The sequence below is a fragment of the Macaca nemestrina genome, chromosome 8 (assembly GCF_043159975.1).
Source record: "Macaca nemestrina isolate mMacNem1 chromosome 8, mMacNem.hap1, whole genome shotgun sequence".
NCBI classification, from domain to species: Eukaryota; Metazoa; Chordata; class Mammalia; order Primates; family Cercopithecidae; genus Macaca; species Macaca nemestrina.
In genome coordinates this window covers 13,319,491-13,341,211 of record NC_092132.1, presented here as the reverse complement: position 1 = coordinate 13,341,211, position 21,721 = coordinate 13,319,491, and the positions used below count along the sequence as shown (strand labels likewise).

Genomic DNA, 21,721 nt, shown 5'->3' with positions numbered 1-21,721 from the left:
ATTTGTCAAAGATGAATGATAGCTTAAACTTCTGAAAACTTTATTTTCGAAAATAAGCAAGCATGACAATGGAACAAAGAACACTATGTTGTTCCATTAAATCTGCAGGACACGAATTCATCTACTGTTAACATTTTATGGCATTTACTTTTTCATTTGCTTTTACTCTGTCTTGCCTGCATCTCTTCCTCCCTTCTCTCTCTCCCTCTCTGTTTCTTTCTCTCCCTATGTGTGTCTCTTTGTGTATGTATGTATATGTGGGAATACACACATACACATGCGTATTTTTTTCTAAACCACGAGATACAGGAAGTTGCATACATCATGGCCTATTACTACTACATACTTTGATGTATTTTTCCAAAAAATAAATGTATTTTTTAATATAACCAGAGTTAAATTGTCAACATCACTAAATTTAACATTGATCCAGTACTTGAATCAACCCTTCCTATTTCAGTTTTATCAGTTGACCCAATAATGTACTATATTGACTTTTTTCCTTAAGTCCAAGATTCAGTGTAGGATCATATATTGCATTTAGTTGTAATATTTCTTTAAGTCCATTAGTCAGGAACATTTCCATTATGACATGGACATTTCTTAAGAGTAAAGTCGGCCGGGCGCGGTGGCTCAAGCCTGTAATCCCAGCACTTTGGGAGGCCGAGACGGGCGGATCACGAGGTCAGGAGATCGAAACCATCCTGGCTAACACGGTGAAACCCCGTCTCTATTAAGAAATACAAAAAACTAGCCGGGCGAGGTGGCGGGCGCCTGTAGTCCCAGCTACTCGGGAGGCTGAGGCCGGAGAATGGCGTGAACCCGGGAGGCGGAGCTTGCAGTGAGCTGAGATCCGGCCACTGCACTCCAGCCTGGGCGACAGAGCGAGACTCCGTCTCAACAAAAAAAAAAAAAAAAAAAAAAAAAAGAGTAAAGTCCCCCTCCCACTTTTTTAAAAATAGAAAATTCTTCGTTTGGTTTTGTAATGGTGTTTCCTTGTGATTAAATTCAAGTTAAATATTCCTAGCTGGAATACTACATACGTTATATGTTCTTCTCAGATTAGCACATCCAGAGGTACACACTGTAACTTGCTCCTTTTTCATTAAATTAATTTTGATCACTTAAGGCATTATTATATTCCTCCACTGTATGGTTTTAGTTTTTTCCATTGTAAATAATAAGCAACCTCTGAAAAGGCACTTTCAGACCATGGGGATATTCTGCTTTTCATCCAGACTTAAGGTTAGATTTAGCATTCGTTCATAATTCTTGTCTGAATTAGTCTTTACCATGATGGCTGCAAAATGATGGTTTTTAAACTCTAGCACTCCTTCCAAAACTATCAGTTGCCTCTCAATGTTCTCAATGTTCTATTGTAAGCAGGAGCCCCCTTTTCTACCTTTCTATGTATGTCAGAATGCGTGTATTTGTTTATTGGTATGAACTCAATGGATTTGTATTTTCATGGTTTATAATTCATTACTATAGTTAATCATTTTGATGCTCAGATTGTCCCAGATTTGGCTCATGGGAGCTCCTTCAAGACATCCCCCAACCCCCCGAACCTTTTTTTTTTTTTTTTTTTTTTTTTTAAAGCACTGCCTTACTTGGGTAAGCTGTTCCAGACGAATTCTATACTTTCTGCCCCAGCCCTGGAATTAGTCATTTCTCCAAAGGAGCTGTGGTTACTTTTAGTGGGTAATAGTATTAGAGACTAATATCTGGATGCTAATATCTTGGACTTTAATATCGTATACTTTTCTTTCTTTTTTAAATTTTCTTTTTTGTTTTTGTCCTGACGATGGTCAAAGTACAAAGAGTGAAGAGCTTCCTTAAGAAAACAGCCATGAGAATTCACATTTCTGGAAATGAAATAATCTGACTGTGTATAAATACAAATTCAAGCAAGCAAGCTATTTTTCTACTTTAACCTTTTTCTTTCAGTATTTTCTTCAGGATAGCCAGATCATATTTTAATATAACCACCTGCTTGCTATGATAATTTCAGAATTTCACAATTGTATTCCTGGGGTTTAGTACATAATTTCTAACCTAATAATAGTTTCAATTAATAGTAGAGTCGTATATAAATTTCTTCTGAAACTAGGCTTATGCCTTTTATCTGGGTAAGTTTTTCACTTGTGGGCTACTTATTTATAATAATCCTTTGGGATACTTAATACAGACTTTCTCTTGGTCATCTTGTTTTTAAAGTTTTATGGATATGCATACATGGATTGTGCATCTCCATTGACACCACCTATTTATTTATTGGACATATGCGTACACCATTTCTTGTACTAGGGCTTCATGATACATGGGGCTCTCATGTTGTGGAGGCATTTGTTGATCTGCTTGGAGTGGTACCTCTATTTCATCTAGTTGCCGTCTCATCACATGTCTAGAAATTGTGCTCATTAAGGAAAATACCCAGGAGTGTCTCATTCAACACACTAACACAGAGTAGGCCCTTAAGATTTTGAGACTGACTGAAAAGACAAAATGTAATAAACTCCATCGTTACCATGGAGTCATAATAAAGCATAGACATTCTAGTTATTGCTTAAAACAATTAGTATTAATGTATAGTGAACCTCGCTTCTGTGGTGACTTTTACATTTATTTGGATTATTTATAGATTTTTTGTGATATTTGAGGATGTTAAATCAGCTAATCTTGATTTCACAGAATCGATTTAAATGCTTTAATGACTTCTAATTAATTCAGTGTTACTGTTTCACTCTAGAATATTTAATGTATTGTTTCTTAAGTATTTTATTATAAAGCGTATATACAGAAGACTCAAGCCATATTTCTGTGATACAACACATTTAGAATAACATGTAAGAATTTAAAAAAGAGAGGAAAGAAATGCAGTGTGGCACAGTAAGATTTCTCTTTTAAAATCAAACTTTAACAAAAATCTGGTTTCCTTAATAGTTTCCTTTTTAATTTCTCAGTATTCTGGCAGTTGTCAGATCATGTGGTTATTCCTGTCGGTGGGCCATGGAACAGGGCTGCTGTAGCTTTTGCACTTCCAAGTTATCAGGCTGTTGGCCAATGCCTCTTTCTTTTAAAATAGTGAAGAACATAGCTACCTGCTTTGTTCTTTTCTTCTGGACTCATTTCTGTTCAGTAGTTCAAATACAAACAGTAAGTGTAGAGAATGAGATGCTTTTGGTGACTGTCTGTCCTTAGAGCTAGTCATATTGAAGACTCCTACCCAATTTTAAGTTAAAAAAATAAAGCAATTCTAAAGCATACATTAGTTGCATTTCTTTCCTACTGTTACTATTTTTAGGTCTTTAATAGTCTTGTGTCTAATTAACATCAGATATAGTGGACTCAGTTGACCGTATGCTTGGGAGACAAAAATAAGAGTTTTTCCTTAGGACAATGGTTCTTAACTTTGTTGCACATTGAAATTACCTCAGGATCTTAGAAAAGCACTGATGCTTGGACTTCCGAAACCCCCAGATATTCTGACTTCATTATTTTGGTATGTAGCCTATGCATCAGCATGTTAAAAGCTCCCCGAGGTAATTCTAATGTGCAGCAAAGCTTGGGAACCACTGAATTAGAGAATACTATTCCACACATTTGAAAAGCATGAAGAATGACCTTGAATCAGAGATACAAATGTTGTTGAATACAGGGAAGTATGATAGTGCTTGTTAACTCCAAACTTTTACTGTAGTTAGGTGCTGTGGTAAAGAGAACTGCAGGGTACTTCATGTCCTTGTGGTAATAACTAACTTGTTTGAAACAGAAGGTCAGTGTCCAGTTTTCTGCAAGACTGGGAATGTATCTAGTTGTATGGAAGAATTATAGAATAATAATAATAGCGTAGGCTTTGGAAATAAATAACCCTTATCTCAGGCCCTAATGTTAGCTGTGTAATTTTTTGGTGAGTTCTTAACTTCTCTAATCCTCATTTCCACAAGAGGAAACTGAGACAAATAAGAGAACCTAGACTCATAAGGTTATTTTGAGGATCCAAGTACAAAATAATTTCTTATTTCATAAATATGTATTCTGTAAGTGTTAACTACAGTAATATACTTTATGGAGATGGAGTCATGTTAAGGTTATGAGATTTTTGACTGCTAATGTACGTGGTTGTGGGAAATGACTTTTACCCCTAGGTCCAATCAAAATGATGAATAGAACAGTTTGAATTTGTATAAACAGATCATTAACTCCAGTAATAGAAGCTGAACAGTTATATTGAAAAGTCAGCTTATTCTTAAAAAATACTAAAAATGCAGAAAGTTTCTGTAATGATGACATTGAATTTTAAGAAAGGAACATAACAGCCATGATTTGATAGTCTGTTCCAGTCTTTCAAAGAAATAAGAAACTTTTAAAGTGTGAGTAAATAATTAAAGGTTATAAATCTTTTGTGACCAGGAAGTAAGTATCAAAAGCTACAGCAGATAAATTTAAAATATTCTCAGAAACTAGACTGCATCAGAAAAATGACAGGTAAGTTATTTACTTATTTTTTACATCAGTTGAATTATGTATGTTGAATTAATTCACAGGGTTTGTAAACTATAAATTTGGCTTATTATAATGACATTCAGATATTTGAGCAATCCTGGAAAACCAGAGTAGTGACTAATTATTGACTTCTTTACCAATGTGTGGCCTGATTACTGGAACAAAAATTTAGGCTCACAATGTGTGAACTAGAGTTTCATCAGAAATACTACCAAAATATTTTTCCTTTTCTTTTTTTTTTTTTTTTTTGAGGCAGAGTTTCGCTCTTGTTGCCCAGGCTGGAGTGCAGTGGTGCGATCTTGGCTCACCACACCTCCACATCCCAGTTTCAAGCAATTCTCCTGCCTCAACCTCCTGAATAGCTGGGATTACAGGCATGTGCCACCACGCCTGCCTAATTTTGTGTTTTTAGTAGAGATGGGGTTTCACCGTGTTGGTCAGTCTGGTCTCGAAGTCCCAACCTCAGGTGATCCACCCGCCTCAGCCTCCCAAAGTATTGGGATTACAAGTGTGAGCCATCACACCCGGGCAATATTTTTCCTTTTTCTAAAATTCCAGTCAACTCAAGTCAGTGCTGGTTTGTCACTGTTATAATTATATAAAAAAGACTTTGATAAATTTATCATTTTATCTATCAGTCCATTATACACAGTTTATATTGTACCTAACTAAATGATTTTGTGCAAATGAAATTGTAATATTCTTTAATGTTACATGTAGCATACAGACTTGTCAGTGATTATTTTACCACATGTTGAAAACTTTGGCTAAAAATAATTTTGTACTATATGGAAAAGTAGACTTTTTCAATTTCTAAAATTTATCTTAATACTTTCATAGGATTTTTTGGAAGTAACTTACCAGATTATCAGAGGTCAGAAATCATGATGTTCATTATGGGGAAAGTACCTGTTTTTGGAACATCTACCCATACTTTGGATATCAGTCAACTAGGGTATGTTCTCAGACTGTAAATTTGAACTTAATCTTGAATTACATTTTATCCTAATGAAATCTAGAAAATGTTTAAGTTTTGTTTTTTTAAAAATCATTAGTAATAAAATTCCTATGGAAAACAGTTAGTATTATTATGACAGTAGATTGCTAAGCAATTGAATTAACATTTTTAGGCCTTTAGATTCATTTTCAGCTTATAAATTCTCAGATTTTTCCATCTTTAGAAATTGTTTGGCCTGGACATTGTGTGTGTGTGCACACACATTCAGGGTTAAGCTTCAAGTTTCCTGTATAAATTTTAAAAATTAATGTCAGTATATCAGAAATAGTGGCTTATTCCTAGAATTTTAGAACTGAAAGTGATTTTAAAGATTATGTGCTCTGACCCCCTTATTTTATACATTTTATTTGGTTTTATAACATGCTAAAGTTTTTGTTTGTGAATGTTTTTGTTTTTTTAATTTAATAAGGAAGTAATAGTATCTTATTCGACTTACATTTCTTTGACCATTAATTTGTTATTTTTTAAAATTGTTCTTACCTGTTTATTCATATTTGTTAAAGAGAGATTATACTTATCAGCTATGTTTGCAGTAATTATTTTCTCCAATGTAAAATGTCTTTTAATTTGGGTTGTTTAGTTGTCTGTTTATATGATTAAATTTTCTTATCATCACACGCATAGGACTGTTTTGAGAGCCAATAACAGATTTTTTAGTTTGATATTTTTGAAGATAATAGTTTTAATTCACATGAATTTTACTTTGGCATGTAAAGTGAGCCGTGACTTAAAACTGTTATGAAAATAAAATCTATTTAGCCAATAAGAATAGAATTTTAAAATCAGTAATTGGTGTAAATGAAGTAATATAAATGCTAATTAGTATAATAATTCCAGCTTTTTGTATATTTTAGGGATTTAGGAACCAGGAGGATTCAGATAATGTTGCTGAGATCTTTGCTTATGGTAAGGCATTTAAGCTAAATAAAGGACACACTTAACCTTAAATTACTGTAAGCATTAATTGAATAGCTTCATGTTACAACCTTTCTTTTCTTAAGTAAGTTACTGTTTATGGTTAGTATTTTATTATGTTCTTCATTTTAAAGATTATCCTATAAAAAATATATTTATTTCTCACTTCTTCTGTCATTGTGTTTGATCTTCATAATGATGAAACATACACAGGGCAGAAACTATTGCCGTCTTATAGATGAGATACCTGGGCTCAGAGACTGTGAGTAGAAGGAGTTGATGAGGTCCACCAAAGTCGCTGGGCTGAAAAACAGAACTCAGATTTGAAATCCAAAGTTCTTTCAACATATTATGCTAATTCTTTCTCATACTGACCAAATAATTGCTTCTGATTGGGAAAATAATTCATTAAAATGAATATTTGCCATTTAAAATTTGAAGTGGCTATCAATAGCTGAAAAGGAAAAGTATACCCAGAACGAAAGGTCCTCTGATTATTTTCTAGCAATTGTACTCACATTTGATTCAACCATTGCTAGCACATATGTATCCTTTCGAAATCAGTATCTTTTAGATTTATCCTGGAAATGTTTACTATACATGATCTCATTTTTTAAACGGACTGTCTCATACCTAAGTGCAGAAATACCTCGTATGGTTTTATTTTTAATTCTTTTTAATTGTTTATGGCCCTTATCATATAGAAGTTTTGAATTCTAATATAGCCAGATTTATCAGTTTGTTCTATATGTTTTGTACTTTTTCATTTGTATCTAAGAACTCCATTCCTCCTCTGATGATATAAACGCTTTTGTTTGTATTTTCTTATAGCAGTTTTAAAATTTTAGCTCTCTATATTTAGAACTTTAATCTGAAGTTTATGTTTATATGTGGTATGATTTTCCTGGATGGGTAGACAGGTGTCCCACCGGTTTCCCAGCTGACTTATAAAACTACCTCCATCCTATAAATGCCCAAATGTAAATGTTAAGTATTCCATATATGTTTATAATCCTGTAAATATGTTGAGATCTCCCACCTGCAATTTAATTTGATCCTAAGCCTTTATTTATATTAGACAAATTTGCTAAGTAAATTATTTTGCCTTGCCATCCTGATTATACCATATAGTCGACTGAATGAATATCTATGTGGTATGCTTAAAATGTTTAATAGCAGCCGGGCATAGTGGCTCATGCCTGTAATCCTAGCACTTTGGGAGGCCGAGGCGGGTGGATCACAAGGTCAGGAGATCGAGACCATCCTGGCTAACACGGTGAAACCCCGTCTCTACTAAAAATAAAAAAATTAGCCTGGTGTGGTGGCAGCGCCTGTAGTCCCAGCTACTCGGGAGGCCAAGACGGGAGAATGGCATGAACCCGGAAGGCAGAGCTTGCAGTGAGCAGAGACCACACGCCACTGCACTCTAGCCTGGGTGACAGAGCGAGACTCCGTCTCAAAAAAAAAAAAAATCAATCAAGTAACTAAGTACAACTTCCCAAAATGAAAATGTATTCCCATTAACCAACTGCCTAATTTAAAATGAGAGAATAATTTGCAAACTTAAATTTAAAATTTGCAGGTCTTACTTTTACTGTTTGTCACCTAAGCTCCTTATATCTCTTTCGTACTAACCTTAACTTCTCTGGGCCTCAGTTTCTCCTTATGAATGAGATTCGCTAGAGTATACCTTACAGGGATATGGTGAGGACAGTTAATACATATGCAGTGCTTAGAATCATGCCTAACACGTGGTAAATGTATGCTGTTATTAACTTTGTTCTCATTATGAATGATGTTTTTGTGAATTCAGCAAAATCCTACATTACTTTCTTTTTTTTTTTTTTTTTTTTGAGACAGAGTCTCGCTCTGTCGCCCAGGCTGGAGTACATTGGCGCAATCTCGGCTCACTGCAAGCTCTGCCTCCCGGGTTCACGCCGTTCTCCTGCCTCAGCCTCCCAAGTAGCTGGGACTACAGGCGCCCGCCACCATGCCTAGCTAATCTTTTTTTTTGTATTTTTTAGTAGAGACAGAGTTTCACCGTGTTAGCCAGGATGGTCTCGATCTCCTGATCTCGTGATCCACCCTCCTCGGCCTCCCAAAGTGCTGGGTTTACAAGCGTGAGCCACCGCACCCAGCCAGAATCCTTCATTACTTTGCACATTTCCTTTATGTCTTCTCTGCAGGCTTCTGTCCATATTTTCTTTCCTAAGTTTATGGTTCTTATAAAACAATATGAGAATTTTACAAAAAAAAGGACTCATGACAAAATTGTTTGCTTTCTTCCCGATAATCAGGTGACCTCTGGATATAAAGCAAAGACGATTGTTACTGCACTGCCAGGGTCTTTCCTGGATCCTTTGTTATCAGCATCTCTCATGGAAGACTATGAACTGAGACAGTTGGTCTTGGAAGTAATGCATAATCTCATGGATCGCCATGACAATAGGGCAAAGCTTCGAGGGATCAGGTAATATGCCATTTTGAAATGGATCAAATGATAATGTTTTTAAATTGCTAAATTAGTGTATTTAAGTATTGTGATTTTTAAAAATCTAGCATGTTCAGGTTTTATTAATCCAGAATTTTATTTAATTGGTATTGAGATAATTTAATCAATATATTTTAAGATAGCAATTTTTTGGAAAGCACATATGTACTCCTCAGAAGCAATTCAGTAGTATTACATACAGGCTTATCAAACTCTTAAGTGTAAATACAATTTTCCATATAAGATGTGATATTGTAAATAAATGTGCTATTCATTAAAAATGATATATTAATTGTCTCTAGAATAATACCGGATGTAGCTGACCTAAAGATAAAAAGAGAAAAAATTTGTAGACAAGATACAAGTTTCATGAAAAAGGTAAGACATCTTCTAAAAAAAAAAAATGCGTAGTGTAAATTACAGCCATTTGAATTGTTAGGTGGTTTTGTATTGATCTGTGACCTTGAAATGAGGCCATAGAATTTTGAAATTGAAAGACCTCAAGATGCCATCTTCAACCTCCCTCAAGTATAACATTCCTGGTGGTGTCTCCTCCAGCCTGTATTTGAACATTGTATTGTTGGGCTGCTGTAGTAGTTCTTAATTTCTTCTCTGAGTAAAACGTCTTCCTATAATTCTTGCCCTGGCAATCCTCTCCCACTGAAAAACATAGATACTGATTCCTCTTTTAGCAGCTCTTTTGTAGACAGTTTCAAGTTTCTGAAAATACCTGTTACCATCGAATAAATTAACTGTGGTGAGTTTTTATTGTCTATTAGGCATTGTTTTCTACACTATTTGGGATATAAAGATGAGTTGGGCAGGATCTCTGCCCCTAATAGTGGTTTTTGCTGGATTTTCATGATGATAATTTAAATTCTGTAGGTCTACTGGCAAATGGCTGAATTTAGAAAATTATGATATTTATGGTTATTTGCATATTGAGTAAACTTTCTTTGCAGTTATTATTTGTCCAAAGCTTGGGCACCTAATATTTGCCAGACACTTAGTCAACATTGAGAGATATGATAACCATGACACTGCCAGCTGCCCTTATAACGAACACAGTATTGCCAGCTAAGGGAGCCTGTTTTTAGAGGTACGGGGAACAGGAGACAGCCCCATAGGAAGCTAGGTGCAGAGACCTGTAATCCATGTTCTTTTTTGCCTCTTTACTAGCCCATGCTTTCTCCCTGACACCGTCTTTCGTGTTACTATCTGTACCTATACTATTGATTGCTGTGTTTCAAGTTAACTCCTTTTTAAAACTTCATTTAAAAAATAATTTACAAAATATCACCGTTCCTACATTAATGTGATTCACTGAATAAAATATTTAAGTGAGGTTGGCCGGGCATGGTGGCTCACACCTGTAATCCCAGCACTTTGGGAGGCCGAGGTGGGTGGATCACGAGGTCAGGAGATTGGGACCATCCTGGCTAACACAGTGAAACCTCGTCTCTACTAAAAATACAGAAAAAAATAAATAAAAATTAGCCGGGCGTGGTGGCGGGCACCTGTAGTCTCAGCTGCTCTGGAGGCTGAGGCAGGAGAATGGCGTGAATCCTGGAGGTGGAACTTGCAGTGAGCTGAGATTGCGCCACTGTACTCCAGCCTGGGTGACAGAGCGAGACTCTGTCTCAAAAAAAAAAAAAAAAATTTAAGTGAGGCTATACTGTATATCAAAAAACTGGTTAATAAGTAGGACAGATACATTAATACTTCTCAATTTTTATTTTTTATTTCTTTATATCACCTAATGAAAGAAGTTATTCTACATAACTGAGGAACTTCAAACAATTTTTTAAAATATTTTTTATTGACAAATTATAAATATACATTTATGGGATACAATGTGGTGTTTTGATTATATGTATACAATGTGGAAAGTTTAAATCCAGCTAATTAACATATCCATTTTCTTGCTTACCTATCTTTTTTTATGGTGACATATTTGAAATTTGCTCTCTTAGTTATTTTCAAATATACAATACACTGTTAATGACTATAGTCACCCTGCTGTGCAATAGGTCTCAAAACTTAACTCCTTCTATGTGTCTGAAACCTTGTAACCTTTGATCAATAATCTCTCCATTACCCTCCTCCTTGCTCTCAGGCCCCCGCTCTTGCTAACCACCATTCTCTACTTCTGTGGGTTCAACTTTTTTAGATTCCACATACAAGTGAGATTATGCAGTATTTCTTGGGACTGACTTGTTTGACTTAGCATAACGTCCTCCAGGTTCATCCATATTGTCACAAATGAAAGAATTTTCTTCTAGTGTAAGGCTGAATAGTGTGTATATATATATATATATATAGTGTATATATATATACACACACACACTACATTTTCTTTATCCATTCATCTGTTGATGGACACTTAGGCTGATTCCATACTGAGGAATTTTTAATCATTACTGATATAATGAATTTTGAAAACTCAATTGATAACTGATTTTTGAGTTATTGACTTTATACAATGACATTAAACAGTCACGGACATTGAGACTGGATTTCATTTTATCCGTTATGAGTTATAGAAATAATACTTCTGCTGTTTATTTTGCTAGTCAACCAATTTAGAAGGCTGTAATTTAACAGCAAGATTAGACTATTATTCATGTTAGATTTTGAATCTTTAAACTATTCTCTGAATTAGTTATTCCTCTGTTTTATAATTCAGAATAACTTTCCTTGCTAAGCATTTGTTATCATTAATGTAAACCATTCCTTTTTGGGTCTTTCTCTTTAGAAGCAATGTGTTCACACTTTTTTTCCTTTGTCAAAATTTTATTTTTATAATTTGACACCATTTTTCATTTACCTTCCAATTTGTTTTATCAGTAAAAATGTTGTTTGATTTCCATATGAAAACTAGGAACTGAGAGAAGTTTCTGCAAAGAACTAAAGAAAAAAAAATGGGTTCTGTAGCCACAGGATAATGGACTGGCCTTTAGTTAAGAGAATCTTAGTTTAGCATAGACAGTATATTTTCTGTGTTAACATTGTTTGTTCAGGCAACTGTGTCTGAGATTACTACCCAGCCTAAAACGACTCCATCTGAATGTTTTAGGGACGTCTTATATACGGAGTCTGTTTGAAAAATGGTTCCAGGGCTGGAATCCCTTATACATTGGGAGGTATCACTTCACCTGTAATTTCCTAATGAAGTGTATTCTTCCAGAGAAAACAGCGGCCACCACTGAGTCTGCAACTCAGTATATAGTATATAGTTTCTCACCATGTGAAAGGGCTCTTGTTAATGTTTCACCAAATCTAGGAATTATGTAGAAAAGAGTACTTTTTATTATGAAGTATAAAATATATGGAAATTATTACTTTAATTGTTTTAAGGTGAACAACAGTATAAACAAAAGCATCCCACATGTTCTGTCTTCTTCATAACTCCATCCTCTCTCCTACAAGTAATCACTATCATTGCTCTGACTTTGATGGAAATTGACTCCTTCGAGTTTTTTTTACAGTTTGATAACCTAATATACATTACGTCTTTGAACTATATTGTTTTGTTTTGCCAGTTTTTGTTATTTGGGTGAAGGGAACCATACATTGTGTATTCTTTTAAGTTTAGTTTTTTTTATTCAGCTCTATTTTGGTAAAATTCATCCGTGTGTGGCTTTAATAGTATTCCATGATATGAATATACCACAAGTTTTCTTTTGTTGGCACACATTTGAATTGTTTCCAGTTAGTGAGTGTTATGAACTGTGCTCCTGTGAACATGCTCGTACATGTGTTATGCTGTGTATTATAACTCCCATTTCTCCAAGGCCTGTAGGAGAGGAATTGCTGAGTAATAGGTTATGTATTTTTCAGATTCACTGGATAATGCCATACCAGTTTGTAAAGTCATTATACCTATTTGTATTTTTACATTACATATTACAAATTTTTTATTTCATCTAATATGGTATGTAGTAGGTAATTTTTAAAAACAAACTTATTACTTAAGGAACCTGAAGTCTAAATTCTCACATATATATGCACCACTTTAATATTTGTTAGTGATGTTTAGAACCATAGAATTTAAGAATATTCTTAGGTTTTAAGAGGACCCAATACATAAAGTTTTCTTTTCCCCACCCAAGTATAGAAACTATATGTGTTTGAGAGAGAGAAAGAATGAGAGAGACAAACTCTGAATTCAGAAAGGTGGAAACCAAAATAACAACTTCAGAAATAAAGGAATCTGGAGGGTAGCTTTATATCTGTAGCCAAAAAAGGCTAACACTGTACCACAGATTTATGCAGACTTAACCAGTCAGTCATTGTCACAGCTGGAGAACTACAGGCCACCTTACTGAGATGGGACCTTAGTGCATATTAAATAGAGAACAGAGCAGAATGCATACTTGTTACAGGCAGGCTGGCTTCAGAAGAGTCTGTGCTGCTCTTGCCCAGTTTCTTTTCCTAAAATGATCCGAAGAACCTTCTGAGAAACAGGCTTGGAATATTAAGCCTGAAGTCTCTCCACATGGGAAAAATGAGTGTTCTTAACCCTGCCTGCACATTATAACCACATGGGTAGCTTTATACTTGAAAAATACTGATACTCTGCCACTGACCAGTTACATGATATTAAAGGAGGGTGGACAGTAGTGAGAAGTGGGGAGGGCAAGAGCATGGTGGTCATTCCAGTCGTCCAGTGATTCCAGTGGACAGTTAGGGTTGAGAGCTAATTGAGTTAATGTCACCACTGTGACTGGAAATGGCATTGCACCTATATCCAGGAATGCTTTAGAAAGGAAAGGCTTTAATAATCTCTTATTATAATAATAAATAATAAATCTTTATTGTAATGATCTTTTTTTTTTTTTTTTTTTTTTTTTTTTTTTGAGACGGAGTCTCACTCTGCTGCCCAGGCTGGAGTGCAGTGGCCGGATCTCAGCTCACTGCAAGCTCCGCCTCCCGGGTTCACGCCATTCTCCTGCCTCAGCCTCCCAAGTAGCTGGGACTACAGGCGCCCGCCACTGCGCCCGGCTAGTTTTTTGTATTTTTTTAGTAGAGACGGGGATTCACCGTGTTAGCCAGGATGGTCTTGATCTCCTGACCTCGTGATCCGCCCGTCTCGGCCTCCCAAAGTGCTGGGATTACAGGCTTGAGCCACCGCGCCCGGCCTTATTGTAATGATCTTTACTTAGATCAGTCCAGTTTAGGGGAAGCCTCTATGCAATACCTGGGGAGTTTCTGTAACCTCTTCCCTGTTAATAGACTTGCCTTCAGAGACTCCATGCCAAAATGTAACAGAACCTGCAGATGCTCTTCTCTGTACGGCTAACCTACAGGGCTTGTTCCCCAGTCAAGAGAGCCTGAGTACATTTCCTCTCAGCACAATATTCTTTATCATTGCTGAGGCTGTATTGCCAAAGTATCTCTCAGGATTCTGCCATCCATTTCACTTTTTTTCTCAAGTCAATCCATAATTTGCTTTTGTTTTTTCAAATTACTATTAAAAAACATTTTCATCGTTAGCACAGGAACTATTTTTTACTGATTGTTTTTATTTAAGGTTTGTCTTCAATTTTAACATTAGCTTGTAGTTATATATTAGCATGTTGACTGATGTTAATAATTGGAATTTGACCATCTGATCATCAGTTTAAATTTCATTTCCATGTTAAGCTATATAATAACATAGCTACACTGTCAAAGTGTATGCATGTGAAATCTGCCTTTTTTACATTTTAAGCAAAATTACCTTTTTCCTCTGTCTTTTATCCTCAGAATGGGCAACAGCTATATCGGCACATATATTTGGGTTGTAAAGAGGAAGACAACGTTCAGAAAAACTATGAACTACTTTATACTTCTCTTGCTCTTATAACTATTGAACTGGCTAATGAAGAAGTAGTTATTGATCTCATTCGATTGGCCATTGCTTTACAGGTATGCTTTCATAACCATTCACTGCAGAATACATTTTTTATAAAGCAGACACCATCTTTGAAGTATTGCCTTTATCCAAGGACATGAATTTTAAAAGGGAGTTATCTAGTTGTAAATCTAAAATACTCAAGACTATGATCACATTCTTCATTTATTCCTTTTACATATGTTGCATAAGCATCAACTTGTGTGCTAAATATCCTTCAAGGCCATAGGGATATACTGTGATGAAGAAGACAGACACAGTCCCTGTACCCCTGTACCCACACTTCCTACCCTGGGGGGATAGTCATTAAATAAGAATGACATACATGCAGTTGTTTAATTAGAGTTGCATAAGTGTTATGTAATAGAAGGACAGTATGCAATGGCTATATGTGCACGTGCGCACGCGCGTGTGTGTGTGTGTGTGTGTGTGTGTGAACAGGAAAGGCTTTCCTAGGGAAGAGAGTTTAAGTTGAAAAATTTAACTCTATTGTAAATGAACATTTATTTTCCTCTCAGAATTGTTTTAGAAAATAACTTCTGATAAAGTGGCATTTTTGTTAGCTTTCCAAACTACCTGCAGTTTTCCAGTGTAATCAGAGAAAATGCTGGTGGAGCATAAGAACTTGATCTCTCTGATGTGTTTGTTTCTCATTAAAGGACAGTGCAATTATCAATGAGGATAATTTGCCAATGTTCCATCGTTGTGGAATCATGGCACTGGTTGCAGCATACCTCAACTTTGTAAGTCAGATGATAGCTGTCCCTGCATTTTGCCAGCATGTTAGCAAGGTAAATGTATTTAGAAAAGTCTTTAAACTTGAATTTTGTACAAAATTGCTAATTTTATTCCAATGATGATTATTTTTAACTTTGGTGATTATGTATCAAATTAAGATAATTCTATAAAAATATACAGCCAGTAAACTGAAACTACAGCTAAAACTATAACTACTGTTTTTATATTTTCTTAGATGAATGTTGTTATAATAGTTTAATGTAGTGGTTGAATGCAATATATGGTTTTCTTCTAGAATACCTTATGTAATTTATTCTGTGACTTTTTTCCTTTGAACCCTTATGAATCTTGGTATCTAAATTTTCTTAAATTACACTCTTTTGTTGTTTATTCTAAACTACTTGAGGCAGATCTCAAAAGTTCAATAATTAATGTGCATCCCAGAGAATTGTCCTATGTCTTTCAAATATATTTAGTTTTCTTTAGCAGTAACTCTTACATCGTTATTTGCATAACTTAATAAACATTACAGTGCCCCCAACTTACCTAGCAGAAAAAGTCCACTTTTAAAGACGTCTGTAAGAGAGAACTTTATTTTTCTTAAATTGGAAGCACATCGTTTAGTCCTTACTAAAATGTAGGCTTTTAGTGTAATCTAAGAAACAAAACTCATCCATTCATTAATCAGATATTTGAGTGAATAATTGATGCCCACCACTAGAGAATTAAGTATTACAAAAGCAGAGTACCTCTTTGCTCACAGTTCATTGGAGGAGCTAGACCACACAAGTGCCTGGAGACCTTGTACACAGGCTGCAAAAGGTAATGCAGCAGGTGGAGGATGGTGATTTGTAAAGCGATTTACAAAATAGTGCATTTGAGAAAATAGATATTCTTGCTTTATCATACTAGGCTTAATCAAATGTAATGTGTCATCATTTTTTGCTTTATATATTACTTTATTGTCACAGTTTTATCTGTTAAATTTTAAAAATAATAAATGTGAAAACAGACTGTACACTTGGGCTGTAAACTTAGCTTAAATTCAAAAACAGTGATGGTATTTCTTATAAATGTTTAAAGTTGTTTTGTTTTTAAACTGTTTTCCAAATTTTTATAGCAAGGTCCTGAGGGGTGGGATTTTTGATTTTTGTTCTGTTTTTGAATATTTTTTAGGTTATTGAAATTCGAACTATGGAAGCCCCTTATTTTCTACCAGAGCATATCTTCAGAGATAAGTGCATGTATGTTAATCTTTACGTTTTAAGGATGGGGTACTGACTTGATAAACCAATCAGTAATAATTATAAAGGAGTAAATATTGTTACAGTAATTCCTGGTGCTTTATACTAATCATCATTTTGTGTCTGTCATTTAATTCATTTAATTATTTCCCTTGTTATAAAAGTGCCTGCACATTATGGATGTTGACTCATGCACAACATGGAGTCAATCTTGAAAAAGTTTTTTAAGAATAAGATTTGGCCGGGCGCAGTGGCTCATGCCTGTAATCCCAGCACTTTCGGAGGCCGAGGTGGATGGATCACCTGAGGTCAGGAGTTTTAGGCCAGCCTGGCCAACATGGCGAAACCCTGTCTCTACTAAAAAATACAAAAATTAGCTGGGCGTGGTGTCATGTGCCTGTAGTATCAGCTACTCAGGAGGCTGGGGCTGGAGAATTACTTGATCCCAGGAGGCGGAGGTTGCAGTGAACCAAGATCACACCACTGCACTCCAGCCTGGGCAACAGAGGGAGACGCCATCTCAAAAAAAAAAAAAAAAACCTACCCCACTTTTTAAAAAATGTTGGCTGTCTCTCTTAAATATAGCATATTTTATGTTCTCATATGTAAATGATCAAACCTTTAAGAGAATACGGTATCCTGTTGAAGACGTTCAGTAATAGGTAACAATACTCAAAATATTGTGGAAGAAAGAATGTATTAAGGAAAATCAGTGTTATTTCCTGCATTATTTCTTGTTCTCTAAAGAAAAGTATATATATGAATAATTTTTTGTGTGAACTTTTGGGCTATAAAAGCAGTTTATATTGAAAGCATCAGTAAGATAATATCAAGCAGTTTGAAAGGAAGGTGAAACCTTATGTGGCTGGGCAAGTACTTCCTAACACTTAGCTGGCTAATACGGTTTTCATTAACAGTCAGTGGGCTGCATTTTTATTTTGTGTCTCAGTACACTTTTTTGTTAACATGACAATAAAAGCTACATTTAGTGTTCTTTATTACTTAACAAGTGAAGATCAGCAGAGTAATATAAGGCTAAATTCACTACTGGAATGTTACTGGGAGAAGAATCACTGCAGAATGGTTAATATATGGGACCGCATACTATGTGTTTTTAAAGAGCTCAAATTAGTTGCCTAAAATATACTGATTTTTCTGTTACTACAGTTTACATTGTGTTTATATTTAGAATATTGAGGCTTTTGCTCTGGAATGTTTTGCATAGTAACTAATTTTTGCTCAGTAATTTAATACTGAATGATTGTTGCTTTGATGAACTTGGCAGGCTTCCAAAATCTTTAGAGAAGCATGAGAAAGATTTGTACTTTCTGACCAACAAGATTGCAGAGTCCCTAGGTGGAAGTGGATATAGTGTTGAGAGATTGTCAGTTCCGTATGTACCGCAAGTAACAGGTAAGAGGAGGATAATTAGAACTCTCACTCTGGTGATTGCTTATGTTACAGTAATTTTTTCATTACCCAGTTAGCAATGAAAATTAATTCTGGTGTGTGTCCTTACTATAGCCCAGCCATTTTCAAATGCTTAAGAGTATTTACTTCTGTTTTTTAATTTTGCTATTGAAAACCTTCAGTAAATCTCTAACAACATAGATATGATTTTACCACGAGCAAATCAAGTCCTTGAATATTTATTGTTACAATACTTAATATTTTATTTAATAGTATATTTTAAAGTGAGATCTTTTCTCATTAAATGATACTCTTTAAGTTATGGAAATTGATGAAAATTGTTTAATGATAAGTGATTATTGAGGTTAATGAATTAAACAACTTTTGTTATTTGAAAGAGTACAGACTGTTGTTATATAAATAAAACTACAAACTTTTTGAGTTAGGGATTTTTTTTTCTCTGTGACCTATATAGTCCCTTCTATTCTTCCCATTGCCTGAAATAATTCTGTTTGAAGGTAAAATTGCATAGTGTCTTGTATTCAACCTTTACTGTAAAAATTAAAATCAAAGAATTTATGTCTTATGCTTTCATTTTCATTTGGTGACTATATAAGTAGATTTTGTGAGTTAGTTCTTTCTTTGGGGATACCTCTGTTCTACAAGAGAACCATTTGATTTCACTTAGAAAGATTTCTGGATTAGTCACTACAAGTAGCGCAGTCTTTGTAAATGGCTTTTTTTAAACAACATGGATCCAAAATACATACATTTAGTACAGTAATAATTGTTCATAACAGTCTGAGATGTTAATGAGTGCTTTTGCGTTTTCTTTTTAATTTTATGCTATAAAAGATTGTGTTCCTCAGGAACTCCTTGAGGAAATAAAAGTGCTAAGAATAAAACATTATTAGAGCTTTATAATTTAAAAGACTAAAAAAAAATTTAAAATATTTTAACTCTTATAATTTGAATTTAGCTCTCTTTCCTTCAAGCAAAAAACCTCTTAAACCCAGGCACAAGCACAAAGGTAAATCCAGTTGTCAGTTTGGCCTGCCCTTTCCCTCACCTGTCCTCTAGGAAAATAGCTTAATAAAATGTGCCTTTTAGAAAATGGGGCCAGTGGCCTGCATATTTTCTGTAATTAGTTTAATTATTATTTTCCTTTATCTTCCTTATAGCCATAGTTTATTTTTACCCCTGTTATTTCTCTTTACCCTGTTCCTTTAACTCTTAACAATTTTTAATGAAAGCTCTGGTACTTTTAAAATTTTTAACAAATGGTCTGCACTTCCCTGATTCCTCCCACCCCTAAAAAAGATGTATTCTCTCATAATGCATCTCTGCCAATGACTGAAAGAATTCTGAATGTTTTAGTGTCTACTTAATTGTATAACTGCATAGAAATCCTAGATTTTTCTGATTTGTAAAGACTGATAGTTTAGAACCTGTCTGTGGCGTGAGTATCCTACCTTAATGCAGAAACAGAATAAACAGTGATATTTTATGGGATACTGCATCTGTTTTTCTGTTTTTTTTGTTTGTTTGTTTGTTTTTTGAGACGGAGTCTCGCTCTGTCGCCCAGGCTGGAGTGCAGTGGCGCGATCTCGGCTCACTGCAAGCTCCGCCTCCTGGGTTTACGCCATTCTCCTGCCTCAGCCTCCTGAGTAGCTGGGACTACAGGCGCCCGCCACCGTGCCCGGCTAATTTTTTGTATTTTTAGTAGAGACGGGGTTTCACCGTGGTCTCGATCTCCTGACCTTGTGATCCGCCCGCCTCGGCCTCCCAAAGTGCTGGGATTACAGGCGTGAGCCACCGCGCCCGGCCGGGATACTGAATCTGTAATTAAATTACCTTTTGCTATGTAACCATCAGATAATTCATTTAAAAACTTGAAGGGATTTAAGAACAATGTATTAAAATAAAAGGCAGAACATATTTAGTTTGTTGTGTATCATGCAATACCCATCATCATCACAATAGTAGCTACCATGTATTATGCACTGTGTGCTAGGCACTGTGATAAGTGCTTTGTATTCATTTTCTTATGTAATTCTCATAATGGTTTGGTGAGGAAGGTAGCATTATCTTTGTTTACAAATGAGGATAGTGAGGCTAAAATTGAATTAAATGATTAGGTGACACCACTACCAGCCTCTCCAGTTAGTTGCTTAATAAATTATTTGATTTCACTATTTTTCAGGGGCTCAAGTATTTTTCACACATCCAGAAAGATCCAGATTGATTTTTATCATTTATTTCTCTAACTTCTACTGGGTACCTACAATTTAATATATATCAGGCACTGTTATGACTTTCATAGGGTAGCAAGATGTTAAGATGCAATTCTTATCCTCAAGGAATACAATCTAGTGGGAAAAGCAGATGAATGATTGAAACACAATGATAACTGGATCTAGAGAAAGAATGATGATCTACCTCAAGTTTATTGAACTATTGATGCCTGGCATCCTAATAATGTGGTTGATAAATGTTAGCAGATTATTGTATTTTACTTTAATCAACCTAGAATTCAAATGAATAGTGTATGTTTAGGCCTGTGCCAAGTACTGCTTTATGAAAACAGTAGTGTCCCCCATCTGAATCATTCAGAGGTATCAGTGGCTTCAGTCAGCTCATACAGTTATTTAAATATTAAGTGAGCACCTCCAGTGTGCCAGCTGCTGTGCAAGCAAAAGCCAGAATGAACAAGACAGGTAGGTCTCTACTTTGACAGAGCTTACAGTCTCTCTTAAATGTATTGTTTACTTGAACCACAAAACACAGCAGATGATTGGTATTATTCTAGGTGCATAGGAAATAAGTTAATTTCATTATATAATTTTTCTCTAAGAAGATAACCAGGCAATTGTAATATGACTATACGGCTATGATTAGGGACATTTTGGGTCCTCCAATAGCAGGTAAAAATATTTAATCCAGGTTTGGCGGGCCAGGGATGTCTTCCAGAGGAAAAAGCCTCTAAGCTGAGCTTGAAACAGGTGTTAGGCAAGTGAACTATGCTTCATATGGTAGTAACAACATGTGTGAAGGAATGAGGTAGGCAAGAACAGGATTTGTTCTGTGAATTAACACAGAGTGACGACAGACTTCAGGGAGCGGAGGTAGGAATTGTAAAGCAAGGTGAACTAAACTCTGTTCTGAAGGCAGTGGGGAAGCATGAGTGATTTTAATCAGAGGATAACATGATCAGAGTTGCATTTTAGAAATAGTACTTTGGTTGTAATTTTGCAAACTGGGGATGGGGTGACTATTTATTTTGATGGCATGTTAGTCATCCTTAGGAGAAATGACAGTGGCCCATAATAAAGAGGCATCAGTGAGAATATTGATTGGTATGGAGAGACAAGGAGAAAGCCAGGGATTTTGTCCAGGTTTCTGGCTTGGGCGCTTGAGTGGATGGTGTAAAACTGAGGGGACACATAGGATTTACTTACCATTTCATTTGCTTGTTTTTTTGTGTACGTTTTGTTTTTCTCGGA

The 21,721-nt window shown here is 35.3% G+C and overlaps 1 protein-coding gene across 7 annotated transcripts in view; it reads left to right on the top strand.

Moving 5' to 3' along the window:
- Window positions 1-21,721, top strand: part of LOC105492818 (EFR3 homolog A) — a 102,919-nt gene that overhangs the window by 57,999 nt on the left and 23,199 nt on the right. For all 7 annotated transcript variants that reach the window (XM_011760076.3, XM_011760077.3, XM_071067821.1 and 4 more), the window contains 8 exons: window positions 5,347-5,461; window positions 6,379-6,430; window positions 8,737-8,909; window positions 9,233-9,308; window positions 14,679-14,840; window positions 15,486-15,617; window positions 16,741-16,808; window positions 18,094-18,221. In XM_011760076.3, coding sequence (XP_011758378.1) covers window positions 5,347-5,461; window positions 6,379-6,430; window positions 8,737-8,909; window positions 9,233-9,308; window positions 14,679-14,840; window positions 15,486-15,617; window positions 16,741-16,808; window positions 18,094-18,221 — 906 coding nt within the window. The remainder of the gene's footprint in view (window positions 1-5,346; window positions 5,462-6,378; window positions 6,431-8,736; window positions 8,910-9,232; window positions 9,309-14,678; window positions 14,841-15,485; window positions 15,618-16,740; window positions 16,809-18,093; window positions 18,222-21,721) is intronic.